This window comes from Apium graveolens, chromosome 1 (assembly GCF_009905375.1).
Source record: "Apium graveolens cultivar Ventura chromosome 1, ASM990537v1, whole genome shotgun sequence".
Taxonomy (NCBI): Eukaryota; Viridiplantae; Streptophyta; class Magnoliopsida; order Apiales; family Apiaceae; genus Apium; species Apium graveolens.
Genome location: NC_133647.1, coordinates 119,778,868 through 119,795,805, shown reverse-complemented (window position 1 = coordinate 119,795,805; position 16,938 = coordinate 119,778,868). Strand labels below are relative to the sequence as shown.

Genomic DNA, 16,938 nt, shown 5'->3' with positions numbered 1-16,938 from the left:
AAATATTGATTATCAACTTTGTATTAAATATAAAAAATATAATAATTAATATTTGTGTAACTAAAATTAATTTTGAATAAGATAAAAATAGTGAAGAAAATGAAACTATTAAAAGTTATTAATTTAAGAATATAAAAATGAGAAAAAAAGAGAATGAGAAATGGGTATGAGAGAGAATTAGTGGATATAATAAATGAGAGAGATATATTGAAGGTAAAATAAATGAGGAGGGAATTATTAGTGGAAGATGACATCAGTAAAATTAATGGGAATTTGACACATATAATTTGATGATGCAAACGTTTAAAAAAGAGTTTGACATACAAGTAAAGATAAAGATAATGAACTTTGTTTTAGTATATTGTAGACTACATAAATACACAGACACATTTATAATTTTACGAGAATAAAATATCCTACAAATTTTATAACCATATAGAGTTGTTTTTATACATTAAAAAGAAGAGATATTGCGCAAGCAAAGCATAATTATTTTTTTTACAATAAAACAGAAAAATCTAGAGAAAAATTAACGAAGGGCTTATGCGAAATCATGGAGGCCCAATGTACACCATTGATCTCCCAAAACTTGATTAGATTCCGAGGATTGAGTTGGCCCACTTAACTCTCTCCTCGATCTTTGTACCCCCTCTCCCTTGCATCCTCCTCATTCTCATTATTATATCTCTCTATTTATCTATCCATCATCTCTCCGGCGACTCATCTCTCTCTCTCTCTCACTTCTTCTTCACTATGCCTCAGGTCTCTCTCTCGCCCTCTCTCTCTCTCTCTCTCTCTCTCTCTCTCTCGCTCTCTCATCTCTCATCTCTCATCTCTCCCCCCTCTATCTTTTATCTAATTATTAATAAATAGATCATCGCTTGTTACTCTGTATCTATACTGTTTTTCTTTCAAATTTACTCTTTTTAACTTTATTTTAATCATGTTAAAATAATCTTGATATTACACGTGTGTTTGTAATTGTAATTATTCTTTATACAAAGTGTGTTATGTCCTTGATTTGTTTTCTAGGGTTTTGTACTTGACTGGTTTTTAATTTGAATTTGTGAATTGTTTTAGGGTGGTGATAAAGATTCTTCAGCGAGTAAAGGTATGATTTTTATTTGGTTTTACAAGCTTATTGATTTGTATTCAGCTCATTCGATTTAATGAGTATTGTTTGAAGTACTACGAACTGTGACTCGTAATTAGTATTGTTTACAAGCTTAATGATTTGCATAAGTTCATTTGCTGTTACGGGTTTGTCTGAATTCGTGTTGATAATTACGTGTTATGTTGGGATCAGGGTACATTTGTTAAGATAGTAATCATACCGATTGATAAAGTATTAATTTATATTATGCGTGGATGACGTGGTATTGGTTAATGTATATTAGCTGATTTGTTACCGTAATGTTGTTTTGTTTGTAAAGCTTTGATCTTTATTTCCATGGATCTCAGATGAAAAGAGTGGCCCGACTGAGAAGACATCTGGATCAAGCTCAGTAGATACACAATCTGGGCCAAGGAGAGGAGCTGCTCCAGGAACTGGGATGCCTACAAATCCGTTTGATTTCTCAGCTGTGGCTGGCTTACTCAATGTAACTACCCTTGAACTTGTTCGTGAAGTTCACCTTAAGTTGTTTACTCTGATTTGGTTTATGCTAGAGTTGTTTGTGCAAGGAGTCATATCTAAGCTCAGATGAGCATATGGGTACTGCTGACTGCGTTAAATGATTTATAATATTATGGAGGATCATAATGTGCAAAATCAGAGTTGGGATGTTATATCGTTATTTAAGAGATGTAATACTATGCAGATACTTCTTTTGGAGGCTTGAAAGATTCTGAATTTTGTGACAATAAATGTCGTATTAGTAGGAAGATATCTAGAGTTCTGTTCAATTCATCTATTAATATCTATATATATGATGATTCAGGATCCAAGTATCAAGGAATTGGCTGAACAAATAGCCCAAGATCCTTCATTCAACCAGATGGCTGAGCAGCTTAAAAAGACATTTGAGGGTCCCGGAGTCGGTGATGGAATGCCACAGGTTGACCCCCAGCAGTACTTTTCTAGCGTGCAACAAGTTATGCAAAACCCTCAGTTTATGACAATGGCTGAACGACTTGGAAGTGCATTGTTACAGGTAGTTTTTAGCTCAATTTTTATGTTAGATCTCTCAACAGTTTAGTTTTGGGATATGAAAGAATTGGATTCGCAAGCAAACTTTTCTTTTGACAATATTCCAGGATCCATCTATGTCACAAGTCCTCGAGACCCTAGGTAATCCAGCACAGAAAGACCAACTGGAAGAACGAATGTCACGTGTCAAAGAAGATCCCACCTTGAAACCTATTTTTGATGAAATAGAAACTGGAGGTCCTGCGGCAATGATGAGGTTATAATTGTTTCTCTTTGTAGCTATCTTTTAAGAAACATATGGGATGTATGATAACATATACTTTACTTATTTTAGTGGTGCTAGTAATTTAACCAACGAGGCTGGTAGTAGTTGAGCTAAAACAAGTTCATCTATTTGAGGAATAAAATATATATCTTAGATCACTGCACCAGAAATTATGGTCAAAACCTTTAATTATAATGTGATAATTTTGCACACTATACCTTTTGTCGTGTCTTAGATTGACAAGTTTCTTGATGCTAGTAATATTCTGCACATATAGGACTTTACACTTTCAATATGCATTAACAATTTTTTTCCCATAAACCATGTGACTTGTTTTGCCGACTAATATTGTAGAGTGGCTTCAGCAACAGTACATCGTAGTTTGAAAACATTGTTATAGCCATGCTTTTATCAAAAATTTGTCAGCCGTTGGTCAGTCACTGTTAGTTTATTATTTATTCTATTTTCCGTTTCTAAGTGTTGTGGTGCAAAATTCTAGGCATCATTTTCTCAGGACTATTTATCTTTATTTATAGCTATCTGTATCTTCAGGTACTGGAATGACCCGAGTGTTCTTCAGAAGTTGGGTGAAGCAATGGGTCTTCCTGTTCCAGGAGATGCTGTAGCTTCTGCTGAAACATCTGGACAAGATGAGTCAGATGATGTTGGAAATGAAGGCGAATCAATTGTTCACAACACTGCTAGTGTTGGTGATGTCGAGGTATTTAAGTGTTGGATCACTCTTTACGATTCACACATCTTTTTTGATAGTAAAAGCACTTAATTATGGCCCTAAATTGGTAATTATAGTAATGCCATAAACTAGATATATTGACGCTACAGCAAGACGATGCTCGAAAAAGGGTGTAATATAACTCTCTCCGTTTCAAAATAACTGCCCACTTTCAAGAAAATTGCGCATATCAAGAAACACTAACATTGATTATAAAATTATATTAAAATTAGTAGTTATTGCATTGAATACATTGTTTACACAAATTTTTATGGTATAGAGTTAGATTTGGAAATATAAACTAGTGATACAATAGTTGTATGTAGTGTAGTCATCTTGGAAATATAAACTAAACTATATAATTTGAATGGTGACGTCTATACCGTAAGTGGACAATTATTTTGAAACAAACTTTTTCTTCAAAAGTGGACCCTTACTTTGAAACGGAGGGAGTAATAAACACATCATTTTTTCTCCTTTTATTACCTTTTTTAAAGAAAAGTCATGAGTTGAGTTGTGTTTTTTCTGATACGGCTCTTTATTTAAAGGAATTGTTTTTAATCGTCACATTCTCCTTGCTTAGTTCATAATTAATAATTTTTGCACGAGATCATTGAAAAGCCCCTTGGAGTTTTGTTTAGTTAAACAGGACCAACTATAAATCACAAAATAAATTGAGTGCATGTCTTTATCTTCTCTAATATATTTTGGAGGTAATGTTAAAGAATAATCTTAGAATATTATGTGATACTCACCGAATTATTCTTGTTAGCTGTGCGTATACAAGGTAATTGACATCTAAATACTGTATATTTTAGGGTTCTTGTTAGCTGTGCGTATACAAGGTAATTGACATCTAAATACTGTATATTTTAGGGTTTGAAGAAGGCACTAGCCTCTGGTGGTGATAAGGATGAGGAAGATTCAGAAGGAAGGACAGCTTTGCATTTTGCATGTGGCTATGGCGAGGTATTGCTGGCTATACCTCAAACAAAAAGATTTTGTCCCTCAACTATTTGCTTTTTAATTTTTATAGTTATCAATTTGTTGGTAGTCGGTCAGTTATCAGCACCCCTAATTTGAGCTTGGACATATTTTAAGCATGCTACTTGACTTTCTCCCCCTCGTATCTTTGCTTATCTACTTCTCTCACACCCCTTTCTTTTATTTGTAACTATGCTACTCCCTATGCATTGCATATCTTAATTTCCATGTGCTTTATGGTTAGTTGAGCAAGCTAGTATTCAGCTCATATTATCAGCTTTTTTTTTCTTTATCTTTATTTTTTTGCCAACTAACAGCTCCTGTCTCTTTGTTTTTTCTTTTCACTCACAAGATGCTTGCCAATCATATTATTACGAACTTTAAAAACCGGTTAGTTAGTAAAATATATGTGTCCAGGGTTTGGGTGACATATGATGGTTTCTTATATTCTATGGGCTGCTTGGCTATGCATTGTTTGTAGCTGGCTTAGCTAATATCATGTTTTGCGAAGGAACTAATATGACGTTATTTCCATTAGTTTAGAGCTCTCTTGTTGGAAAGCATTCCTCTTGTAGTCTTTTTCATAAAGAAGTTTGTTCTACAATTTTGTTGAGTTCTCATGGACAAGGATTTTAAGTCACCGAATCTTTATTGTGATGTTTCTTACATCATTGCATTTTTCAGCATTGACCTGGGAAACTTGAATGGTCATCCCAGTGAATACTTCTGGCTGATCAAATCTTCTTTGGTTACATATCACGTTAGAAGATAGAACTTAAGACATACGGTGGATTAGTAGTTGTGGGACATGATGGCAGGTCTAATCCACGGCCACCACCTAGGATGCCAACTTTTTAGGATGATTTGTTTAGTATAGACTGTGGCGGTGAGGCATATGTCGAAGGTTAGATGGTGATGATTTGCAGCTGTATACTAAGAGTTTGATAGCTTGATTGTGCACAACCAAGTGATTTGTTGATACATTCCTCCCTTATGTTTTTGGTTATGGTCAATTACAGAATTATAAATAGCAAACTCTCGGGAACACTTGCCTCCGTCGATGCTTGAATCCTCAACCTCTTATTACCAAGAGAAAAGGGGGATAAGTTAAGCCTTGTCGATGATACATGCCTACTTGCAGGTGTTAAAACTAATGGTAGATGATTGGTAGATATGTGTTCCCCTTTCAGGATAGATGCACAAAACACATGCGTCGGACTGGCCCCATTCTGGTTAAGCATGAATTCCTTTCTTGGTTTTAGTGATTTCTGTTCCGCTTAAAGTATGTAATTATGTTCACCAGCTTTCTATGTACAGTTTCTACTCAGAATTTCTGTCGCCATTACCAGTGTCGCTGTGGTTTTGTTCTCGTTTGTACATCATTGAGCACATTCTGCCTGGATTATTTTTGTGCTAAGCAGTTGCGGTTTGGTACATTATAGGTGAAATGCGCTCAGGTACTTGTGGAGGCTGGAGCAAAGGTGGATGCACTTGATAAGAACAAGAACACTGCTCTTCATTATGCAGCTGGTTATGGGAGGAAGGAGTGTGTATCACTGCTTCTGGATAATGGGGCTGCAGTGTAAGCTATATTCTGTACTGAACACATTGTTACCTCTTTTAGTTTCTATATTATCTGATCAAATTTACACATTATTTGTGCCAGTACTCTCCAAAACATGGACGGTAAAACACCAATTGACGTAGCCAAATTGAACAACCAGCAGGAAGTGCTCAAGCTACTTGAGAAGGATGCATTTCTATGATTCAGAGGGCGTGCTGGAAGAAATTCCGCTCATCAGTCATCTGACATCTTATCCACCAACTTTATTTAAATTAAGTTTTTTCGTAAGAGGCTCGAATGATGTGGGATTGGAGTTGATTTATCGTCATATTATTTGCCATTGTTTGTTTACTGTGACAAATTTTTTATGACGGTACAAAGCAGTACAATTGAGATGTAAACAATTGGGATTTATTCAAGTTACTTATCTTTTGTTATATGGTTCAGTTAACATCCGACATCAAAAGATAGTTGACATTGAAATCCATTATAATCATTTACTGTATGAATTTATAAATTGAGATGTAAACAACAATAGAACCCGAATGATATTCCTGAAGGAAAAATTTATAGAGGTTTATATTCCTTTTTTAATTTTAAAATGACTAGTTTTAAATTCGTGTGATGTGTGGATTTACTAGCATGTTTTTATTTTAATTTAAGTTGAGTTGAATTTAGATTTTTTAATTTAATTTGAATTGAATTTTTTTAATAATACATTATTGTATGGATAGGCTTTCCCATAATTTTTTTGGAGTATAAGAGTTTTAGTTGGAATAAATTGAAAAGTTAGCTTATTTTAGTCGAAAAATGTAATTTATATTGAAGTCCAATAAGGTACTTTGTTAGTTATTAACCGTAATGTTTTTGGCGAGGTATTTTCATAATTATTCAAGTTTTACAGATATTTTGTCAAAATACTATCATTTTCTAAAAAATATTTGTAAAAATATGTTTAGCAAAGTTGGAATAATTTTGCAACCATGTTTGCAACTTAAATTTTAAAAAATATTTGTAAAAATACGTTCTGCAAATTTATAACCATATTTGTAATATAATTTGTAACAGAAGATGGTTCATACAATAACTTGAAATACAAATTAAAGCAGTTGCACAATTGCAACCCATTATACAACATCATATTTTTGTAAATATTTTAAGAAAAAAATAATATTTTTTGCAAATCATTTCAGTAGTCGGTAAAATCGTAAATAATTTTACAAAAAAATGTATTTTTGATAAATTCCGGAGTCTGTAAAATTGCAAATAATTTTATAAAAAGTTGTTTTTTATAAATTCCCTAAATAATTCCGTAAGGCTAATTTAATAAGTAAAAATAAGAAAAAGGTAATGTGTTTTATTTTAAAAAAGTAAGTGATATATATTTTAATTAGATAAGGGTAATTATCTAAAATATTGATAAAGTAATTTCAGCAAATACGGGTCAACTGCAAAAATTTTAATGTTTCGTTTATTATAAGATAATATAAACTTGTTTATAACTCGTGCAATCCACAAATTATTTTTAACACTTCAATAATTTTTAATAATAAAATTTATCTTAAAATAATTTATATTATTATATATATTTTTAATAGTTGAAAAGTAAATTGATAAAATAAAATAATTTATAATAATATATGTCTGAAAATAAATAATATTGATGTGCCTAAAATCAGCCTTGGGCCGGATTTATAGCCCATAGAGGGATTAAATGGATTGACATAATGGATTGGGTTTTCTGGATGGTAAAGTAGGGGTATTGGATCCGAATGGATTACTATGGTGGGGGTATAGGGAAGATGGTGATTGACTGCCGGAAGGGCTATTAGCAAGGGGGAGTTAGAAGCATACTTAGTGGTTGCCTAATACCCCAGGGTCTCTGTAATATGCTAAGATACCAGGGTATTCGGAAAAAGGCACTTAACTGGACTATTCTGATAATGGTAACGGGCTTGTAGAAGCAGTGTTCTAGTTAAAAACGAACTCTACAATGAGACAACAAGATGGATACGACTCCTAGCAACTTACAACTACTTATAAACGGATTTTTACTATATATGTATGGAACATACATATATTTAATGGATAAACACAATAATTATGAATAAATAAGGATTAGTGGTATATTAGAAGTAGGACTCTTTGGATTAAGTCTAAACCCACTTGAATAAGCCTTAGAAGCTGTTATGGGCTTAGTAAAAACGTGGATAGCCCATCATGGAGGAGTCCTAAGGCTATAAAACTACATATGGACTTGATTCCTATAAATATAGGATATGTAGGCCATTTGTAAAGGTTGGACACTCGTTTTCTCTACCAAAACACACGGTGGAGCTCTCGCGAGACCTATTCTGGGCACCCCCACGGCTGAGTAGGAATTACTCCGCCACCACGCTCAGAATCCTTGCAAATTCAGTCCAAACGCAGCCACAAACACCGCCCGATTCTGGCAGATCAGGCATGTTCAACTTTTCACAATACACCCGATTTTTGGTCCAAATCTCCGCGATTCTTCCGTTATTCTAGTAACAACCTCCCCGAATGTTGTACCAAATTCCTCTCACGACATTTTTGGCGCTAGAAGGAGGGGGTTGGTGATCTTTTAAGGGGAAAGATGAGGAAAAGCTCTGGCAATGAACGTACACCGACGAACAACAAAGGCGGCCTTGAAACCGAGCCCAAGGAGGCCATTAATGGAGATAATATGGATAATATCACGTGGATATGCAGGAGGGTCGATCTCCCATGAAAATAAATTCGAAAAAAATATATGAAAAAATGGTGGTTAAAAGCATGGTTTGTCGGGGAATAGGTGAAAGGCAAATAGCCTCAATCGCATATTCTATGGCTCCGGTATACAAGTGTTTTAGCTTTGATGGAAAATGTCCCGGATATTATGGCCTAAATATGGTCTTCAGGTGTTGATTCCATTCAAAGAGGATTGGAAATAAGGCTCAACCGGTGGCTGGAGGGGAATCTCAGAAATTGCTCATAACCCTGGACATGAGGAAGGAAGGGCCGAAGATAGTCCCCAAGGAAATGTGCTTTCTGATGATTGACCTGGGAAATGAAGAATGGGAGAAACAACTTCAAGATATGGATGGTTTCTACTGCCTGAGGAAGAAATTCGGATAGAATGAAAAGATGTAAAGGCCATATGGAGGGGCTACAATCATATAGGCCTATGAGACAAATGGTGAAAGCCCGATTAGGGGTTTCCCCTCTATACGAAAAGCCCTGATCTATGGCAGTTCCCGAACTTAATGTTGGTAAATGAAATCTTGGGGAAGACCGTGATCTAGTTTACCCCATGATTGATGTTTACAACCCCGGAATTGACAAGGATAAGAACCCTATCTCAGAAGACGGGATTAGGCTGGGATATTTTATCCAAGTAGAAGGCCCATGGAATCATCATGATGGATCACAATGGGGAATATATGTATACCATGGGCATGGCAAACCTCGATACGGGTTCTCACATATGCGGTGTGTTATTCCCTAACAATACAACAAGAATTACAGAAGGGGGGTTGAATGTAATTCTGGCTACTTTTTCAAGATTTTAAAACAGTTCTAACTCGATAATTATATAAGTGTTTGATTTGCAGAGTGCGGAATGAAGAGTTATATAAATCAAAACGCAAAGTAATAAAAACACAAGTTTTTAAAACTTTCTGATGGATTTGAAAGTATCCACTATATATATAGATCGAATGAGAACCCTGTGAAGCTTGAATAGCTCACAGCTGCTTACAAGTGGAACAAATAAACTACAGAGAAATTCTTGACAAGTACAACTTTTTCTATCTCTCTTTAAAATGTGTTTGCTTAGTTGAATGTTTTACTAGCTACACTTGGTTTATATATCACCAAGTTTACATGACAATAAGACAAGATAATAAAACAAAATATATCCAGTCTAACTCCATGCTGCTTCACTACTCTATTCCAGCATCTTTGAATATCTTTACAATTGCATGAAAATGGTAATGCTTCTTTGCTCTCAAATTCCTGCTTAACAGGCTGCCACATTCCTTTTGCAAACACCCAACGCATGTGACTGTGTTGTCACTGTCAACAAATATTTGAATTTGATCATCCGTTGGGTACATGTTTGTCATCCGTTGGGTAGCTTTGTTGATCATCCGTCGGGTGGGTTTGTTGATCATCCGTCGGGTAGTTATTTGTCACTTGACTCCATTTCACTTATACAGAATTACAAGACATCTCATATTTACATTTAATCAACCTATTCTGCATATCCACTAGTAGTCAACATGACTCATATACTCCTACAGAATCTACACAAAGTTGCTTGTAAAAATGTGCTACAATACTTATTTGTTATATAAGCTACTCATCCGGTGGATGTCAAATTGTCATCCGTCAGGACTATATTAAATCATCCGTCGGGACTATATTTGATCATCCGTCGAGTGCTACAAAATTCACTAAGTTAAATCTACTAAGGTGTTTTGTTTAATCTGTCATCAAGTTCACAACATATTCCTAACAATCTCCCCCAATTTATGTCTACTGGAATTGTAGCCATAAATTAAGAGAAACTTGTTGATAACAAAACACCCTAAAAGCACAGAATGAAAAATAGTTGTAAAACTGATAAGTGCTACAATTTTTACTGAAAATTGAACAAAGCAAAGTGTACAAAGAAGTTGCTCACAATCATTATCAAGGTGCTCCTCTAGTCTGAGCAGATAAATCTATTTCCTTGATTGTCTAGATTTCTTCCCAAGCTTCCTGTTATTTTCCTCTATTTGACTCTAGAGTTGTCTGTAGAATTCAAGATCATCAGCTTCAGATAAATCCAACATTTCTTGCATTTCCAAAAGAGTCTCATTTCTAGAGATACCCAGTTGGTCATCCAGTATGAAGAATCTTCTAACTCCCTTATCATCCATGAATTCCTTCATCCAATAAGGCCTCAAATGTACTCTCTTTCTTGTGAAGGGAATAAACAGAGTTTTTGGGAGTGCATCTTTGGCTCTATTACTCCTTAGCTCCTCTATTTTCTTTAGGACTATCCTCCTTGCAGTCACATTAAATCCAAAGTTCTTCTTGAAGGATGAATTGACCTTTATCAGTACAAATTGACTTTCTTGAAGAATCCTGTGAAGTGGCCATGTGATCTCTTTCCCTCCCTTATACTTGAATACTAGCCTTTCAAGAAGATGTCTGTAGGCATCAATCCTTCTTACTTCTTTTATTCTTCCAAGTAGAGGTTTATTTTAGAGAACTCCTTGATGCCACAGATGTATAAGAGATCCTCCTTATTGACTGTGGGTTGAGATTTGGTTAGGGTCTTGGATCTAAGAGTCACAGGCTTCACTTTCTTGATTGCTCTAGTCTTTGTTTTCTTTAGCTTGTTGAAGATTGGAAAGTTTAGTTCAGGAATTGGCAAACTATCCCAGTCTACTGGCTCATCCTTTGGAAGTATGGGCTCACCATGAATATTCCTTATTGGATCCACCACCTTGAATTCTTCAAATACCATTGAGGGTTTTGATGTCTGAGTTGAAGTTGTAGACTTTTTGGGAATGTAGTCTTCCATTTCCTCATCACTGAAGTCTAATTTTCTTTTGGAGTGGAGCTTGTATCTGAATCTTCTTTTCTATTGTGGTTCATCTTGCACTTTCTGATCTTGAGGTTCAGAAATTATAGATGTTTGTGCAAAAATCTCAGTTGTAGTCTTTACAGCTTGAAGTTTGGCCAAGATAGCAGTTTGCTCCTTCTTTTGTTTGAGCTTCTTAGCATCTAAGGCAACCTGCTTCTTTTCTTGCCTGATTCTTTCCTTCTTAGCTTCTACAAACAAAGGGTGTCCAGCCACCACACAAATTTCTTTACCATTTCTGTAGATTTTGGCAATTCTTCTTTTGAGTGCCGAATCAGTAGGATCCTTGAAAAATGTAATTGACCTAGCCAACAGCTTCTTCTCATCTGGCCTAGGTGTTTTATACCCAATATCTATAGGACTTTTGTCTGAAAACTTTGAGTAGTTTCTTTTAGGCTTCATGATCAGATTTGCTTTTGGAGATTTGATGCAGGATGTTTGACTTTTTTCCAGATAATTCAAACTCATTTCATTCACAAAAATATGCTTGACTTGACAGTGATGATTAAAGACTTTGTCTGGTTTCTGAATTGGTCCAAATTTCTGTTGAATTTCTGCATCTGTCTTTCTCCATTTTTCTTTTAATTCCTTCTCAGCTTCTGCTATATCAATCTTTAGCAGTTTGTCATTTGTTTCCAGTTTTGCTGCTGCCAGATTTATGATGTCAATGCTGTCCATGGCTGGTGACTTTGTGAAAGGAATTGTTGGCACAATTACTTTGTTGACTTGGATGTTGAGCTGTTTCTCCCCCTCACTTGATGAGGCTTTCTCCCTTTTTTTATTAGCATCAAGTTGGAGAGTGAAAGGGAGTTGAGCAGCCACCAACTGTTGGAGCAGAGTAGTCTGAGTTTCCTGATTAACAAGTATCTTGGCCATTGACTTCTCCACATCTGATAATCTAGATACCATGGCCTCAACCTTTCTATTGAGATCAGCTTCCTTCCTTAGCTTCTGAGCTATCTCAATCATGGTGGTTCCAGGAAGTCTAGCATCCAACCTTGCTATGAAATCCTGTTTTACTTCAGAAACTTCTTGCTTGATTTCGTCCACACTTTGACTGTGTTGGAGAGCTTGAATCTTATGCAGCTGAAGAGCTTCAAGATGTGTTATAAGTAGCCTCTTTATGCTGGCATTTGTAGATGCTTGAATGTTAGCATCTAGGCAGAAATATCTGCATCTCCCCCTATGCTCATGCTGTCTTCCTCATTATCCCCACCAGCATCCCCAAATAAGCCTTCAACCAGTTCAAAATAACTGCTAGTAGTTGAAAGCATAACAGTGATTGCATCCTTTGCTCTTTGTAGAGATTGAGTAGTGTGCACCAAGTTGAGCATCTTTTCAGCCTCTTCATTGCCCTGTACAACTAGAGTTTGATAAGGTGTAGCAGGATGAGTAAATGTCTCAGCATCTAGGGAAATATAATCTATGACAGCTTGATATTCTTGCTGAAATAGTCTCTTCCTTTCTACATCACTGACATTCATTGACTCATTAGCAATGGTGTCCATCCTTATCTCTTCAGTACCTGCATTTCTCTCATGATCTCTCTGTTTTTGCATCAAGGGCTCCCCTTGTCTTCCTACCCTTATACCCTCACCTTCACCATCTAAGGTGAGACTCCCCTCACTCACTTTTTCCAGTCCTGAAGAAATGGACTATATAGGTTCACTCATTTTCTCTCCTTTTTCCTGGGAGCAACCCAACCTCTCACTCAATTCACTCCCTTCCCTCAGTCCTAAGAGTGATTGTACTACTACTAAGTCCTCTGCTCTTGTGATAATTGAAGAAATTTGAAGGTGTGCAGAGACTCCCGACGGATGATGAATATCCATCGGGATAGTAGTTTGGCTATCCGACAGATGACTATTGTTAGGCACATCCGTCGGGATACAATAACTACTCGACGAATGAAGAATATCTACCGGAATAGAAGAAATGAATACGTTTGGAGTGGAGACTATTGTAGACTCTGTGCAGATTGATGAAAATTTAGGCACAGATGTCTCAACAGACTCAGAAAGAAATGGCAAGTGAGCCAACAAATCATCTAAAAGATGATGCTCACTTGCTTGGATTTTTGGCTTCTCCAATAGAGTTAAAGATGGAGAATTTGGAAGTGATGTATTTATCATGTCAACATCCAGTGAGTGTGTGGGTGAATTTGATATTTCAGGTGCTTCAATTATTAATGATTTTGGACGTGACTCCATATTTATTGGAGCCACATCAATCTGACTTTGAGATGGTGTAGTGACTGGGTTATTAGCACCAGTTTACACTGTGTGTGTTCCCTGTGCATCCCCAAGGGTTATTGATCTTTTCTTTCTAGCATAAGTCTATGATGAACTTGTGTCCCTAACCTCTTTGGCCTGTGCTCCTGGTTGGGAGCTTGTTTCAATAGTAACACCCTTTTGGGAGGATGAAACTAGAAGTGAGCTTATTTCCTTATTAACAACCATAGTTTGTTGGGAAACTGTGGTGTGGCTAGGCTTAGGTACACTCATCTTACCAGCCTTATCCTTAGGATTTCTTTGATTTTCACTTTTCCTCCTTTTCCTTTTCTGTCCACAATCAGAAAGTTTCCCTCACCTTGCTCACTCTCCTTCACACTCCCCTCTTTGTGTTCAGTAGATTTTGCAACTCATTTCTTTTGAGAGAAACCAGAGGGGGCTTTCTTAGCTTTGAATTTAGAAATTGTTATTTTTGTACCTTGGGTAGGCATCTGTTGGGTCATTGACACAGATGCCATTGCTACACTTGAAGGCAAAGAAATGTGTGAGGTTGGAAGAGTGGAGACAGTGGTGCTTACCTCACTTACCTGAGGTCCCTCCATGATTGAAAAGTAAAGGAGGGGCACCTCTTTGTGGTGACTTGCCCTGTTGAGATCATCAATGACTCTCCAAGGCTTGGGGTGCACTCACCTCTCCAACCTTATCCTTAGGGTTTCTTTGATTTTTACCCTGTCCCTCACCCAACTCACTACCCTGCACACTCCCCTCTTTAGGTTTGGTAGATTTTGCAACTGGTTTCTTTTGAAAGAAACCGAAGGGGGCTTTCTTTGTTTTGGATTTTGAAGATTTTGTTTTGGTAGTTTGGATAGGCATCTGTTGGGTCATTGATACAGATACCATAGCTATACTTAAAGGCAAAGAAATTTGTGAGGTTGGAAGAGTAGAAACAGTGGTGTTTACCTCACTTACCTGAGGGCCCTCCATGATTGGAAAGTAGAAGAGGGGCACCTCTTTGTGGTGACTTGCTCTGTTGAGATCTGCAATGATTCTCCTTTTTTGAACCCAACAATTCAGTCTGTTGGTTGGGTTCTCAACAACAATATTCTCAATAAGATGGTTAGCAAGCATCATAAAGAATCTAGCATAATAGACACTTTTACCTCTCTTATTAAGTTCTCCTAAATTATAACCTAAATCAAACAAGACCAAGTCACTGAAATTAAAGTACTTATCAGTAACTAGCATGTAAAGCATGGAGATGTTGACAGAGTCAAAATTGCTAATTTTACCAGAAAATACTTTAGTTACCACATCACACAGAAAGCTCCATTCCTTTCTAAGACCTAACCTCCTAATTTCACTTAACTTAGAAGTAGAAAGTGCATAGCCCATGGAATTTAGCATGTTAACTATATCAGTGTCTGTGTGTGGAACAGTAGCAGTGTTATCTGGAATTCTAAAGCATGCTTTGACAATGTCACTATTAATGCAAAACTGCTTACCTTTGAGAGTGAAAGTTATGGTCTTGTCAGTTGAGTTGTACACGGCAGTTATCCATATCTCCTCCACAACTTCACAGTAAATTGTGGGTGATTCCAGCATAGCATAACTGAGTTTACAGCTCTTCACAAAATCCATCATCTTGTGAAAGTCTCCAGACTGAGGAATCTCCTTATTCACAAGTGCTGCAAAGTTGTTCTTTTCATAGATATATCCAGATTGAGATATGATTTTGACTACTGGTGCCATTGTTAGAGAATGAGAAATTTGTAGAGAGAATATTTGCTTTGGAGAAGAAAGGAAGTTAGAGCAATTGATTTGAGAATGATAAAAGAGTAGAATATAAAAGAATTCTGTTTTTATACTATCTCAGAAATAAATTATCAAAAATAATAAAGTGAAGTAAAGTAACCAATAAAAATAGCACAAAATAGCCGTTTAAAAATAAATAAACTGTAAAAATTCTGTCACTTATCCGTCGTGTTATACTTACAAACTGTAAGTATACCCGATGGATAGTGTTCAGAGTTTTAACGGCTAAGATTGAGATAATTCGACAGATGAGGATAAATCAATTATCCGCCGGGTTATAAAATAATCCAGAAAAGTAATTGATTTTTATTAACAAATAATATTCCGACGGATGATCAAACTCGATGGATAATGAACATCCGTCGGGATGTAAATTTTGACTTAGCCAAAATTTCATCCAAAATAGAAAAATCAATTAAGTTTCTGGCTGCATTAAAAACTTGCAAAAATACCTGAAATAATTCAAAAATAATTAAGCATACCTAACTCACTTACCAACCTTGAAAAGGTGGATTCATCAAGTGGCTTGGTAAAGATATCTGCAAGCTGCTATTCACTTGGAACAAAATGAAGTTCCACAGTTCCATTCATTACATGTTCCCTAATGAAGTGGTACTTGATGTCGATGTGCTTTGTTCTTGAATGCTGTACTGGATTTTCAGTGATGGCAATTGCACTTGTGTTATCACAGAAAATGGGAATTATATCCACTTATAGACCATAGTCCAATAACTGATTTTTTATCCACAAAATCTGTGCACAACAACTACCAGCAGCAATATATTCAGCTTCAGCTGTAGAGGTAGAAACTGAATTTTGTTTCTTACTAAACCAGGACACAAGCTTGTTCCCTAGAAATTGACAGGTTCCTGTTATACTTTTTCTGTCTATTTTACAACCTGCATAATCTGCATCTGAATAACCAGTTAGATCAAAACCAGAATCTCTAGGGTACCAAATGCCAAGTTTTGGTGTTCTCTTGAGATATCTGAAAATTTTCTTAATAGCTACTAAGTGAGATTCTCTGGGATCAGCCTGAAATCTAGCACAAAGACAAGTAGAAAACATTATATCTGGCCTACTTGCTGTTAAGTACAGAAGTGAGCCAACCATGCCTCTATAGCTTGAAATATCCACAGACTTTTCAGTAGTGTTTAATTCAAAATTAGTTGCAGTGGCCATGAGAGTTTTTGCAGATGTGCAATCCATTAGATCAAACTTCTTTAAAAGATCATGAATATATTTGGTTTGACTAATGAATATTTTATCACTAACTTGCTTAACTTGCAAACCAAGAAAGTAAGTTAGTTCTCCCATCATGCTCATTTTATACTTACTTTGCATTAGTTTGGCAAACTTTTTACAAAGTTTTTCATCTGTAGAGCCAAATATAATATCATCTACATAAATTTGAACAAGTATACTAGAGCCATTAACATTTCTAAAGAATAATGTTTTATCAACAGTACATCTTATAAAGTGATTTTCCAAAAGAAACTTTGATAAAGTGTCATACCAGGCTCTAGGTGCTTGCTTCAGTCCATAAAGTTCTTTCAAAAGATAGT

General features: G+C 35.9%; 1 protein-coding gene across 1 annotated transcript; it reads left to right on the top strand.

Moving 5' to 3' along the window:
* The first annotated feature begins 634 nt into the window (after positions 1-634).
* Positions 635-6,132, top strand: LOC141666365 (ankyrin repeat domain-containing protein 2B-like). Its single transcript, XM_074472354.1, has 9 exons — positions 635-762; positions 1,081-1,111; positions 1,462-1,601; positions 1,941-2,153; positions 2,257-2,405; positions 2,967-3,135; positions 4,024-4,116; positions 5,574-5,713; positions 5,798-6,132. Exons 1-9 carry the CDS (start codon positions 754-756, stop codon positions 5,895-5,897), a joined length of 1,044 nt encoding a protein of 347 aa, XP_074328455.1. The 5' UTR covers positions 635-753; the 3' UTR covers positions 5,898-6,132.
* Positions 6,133-16,938: the final 10,806 nt, after the last annotated feature.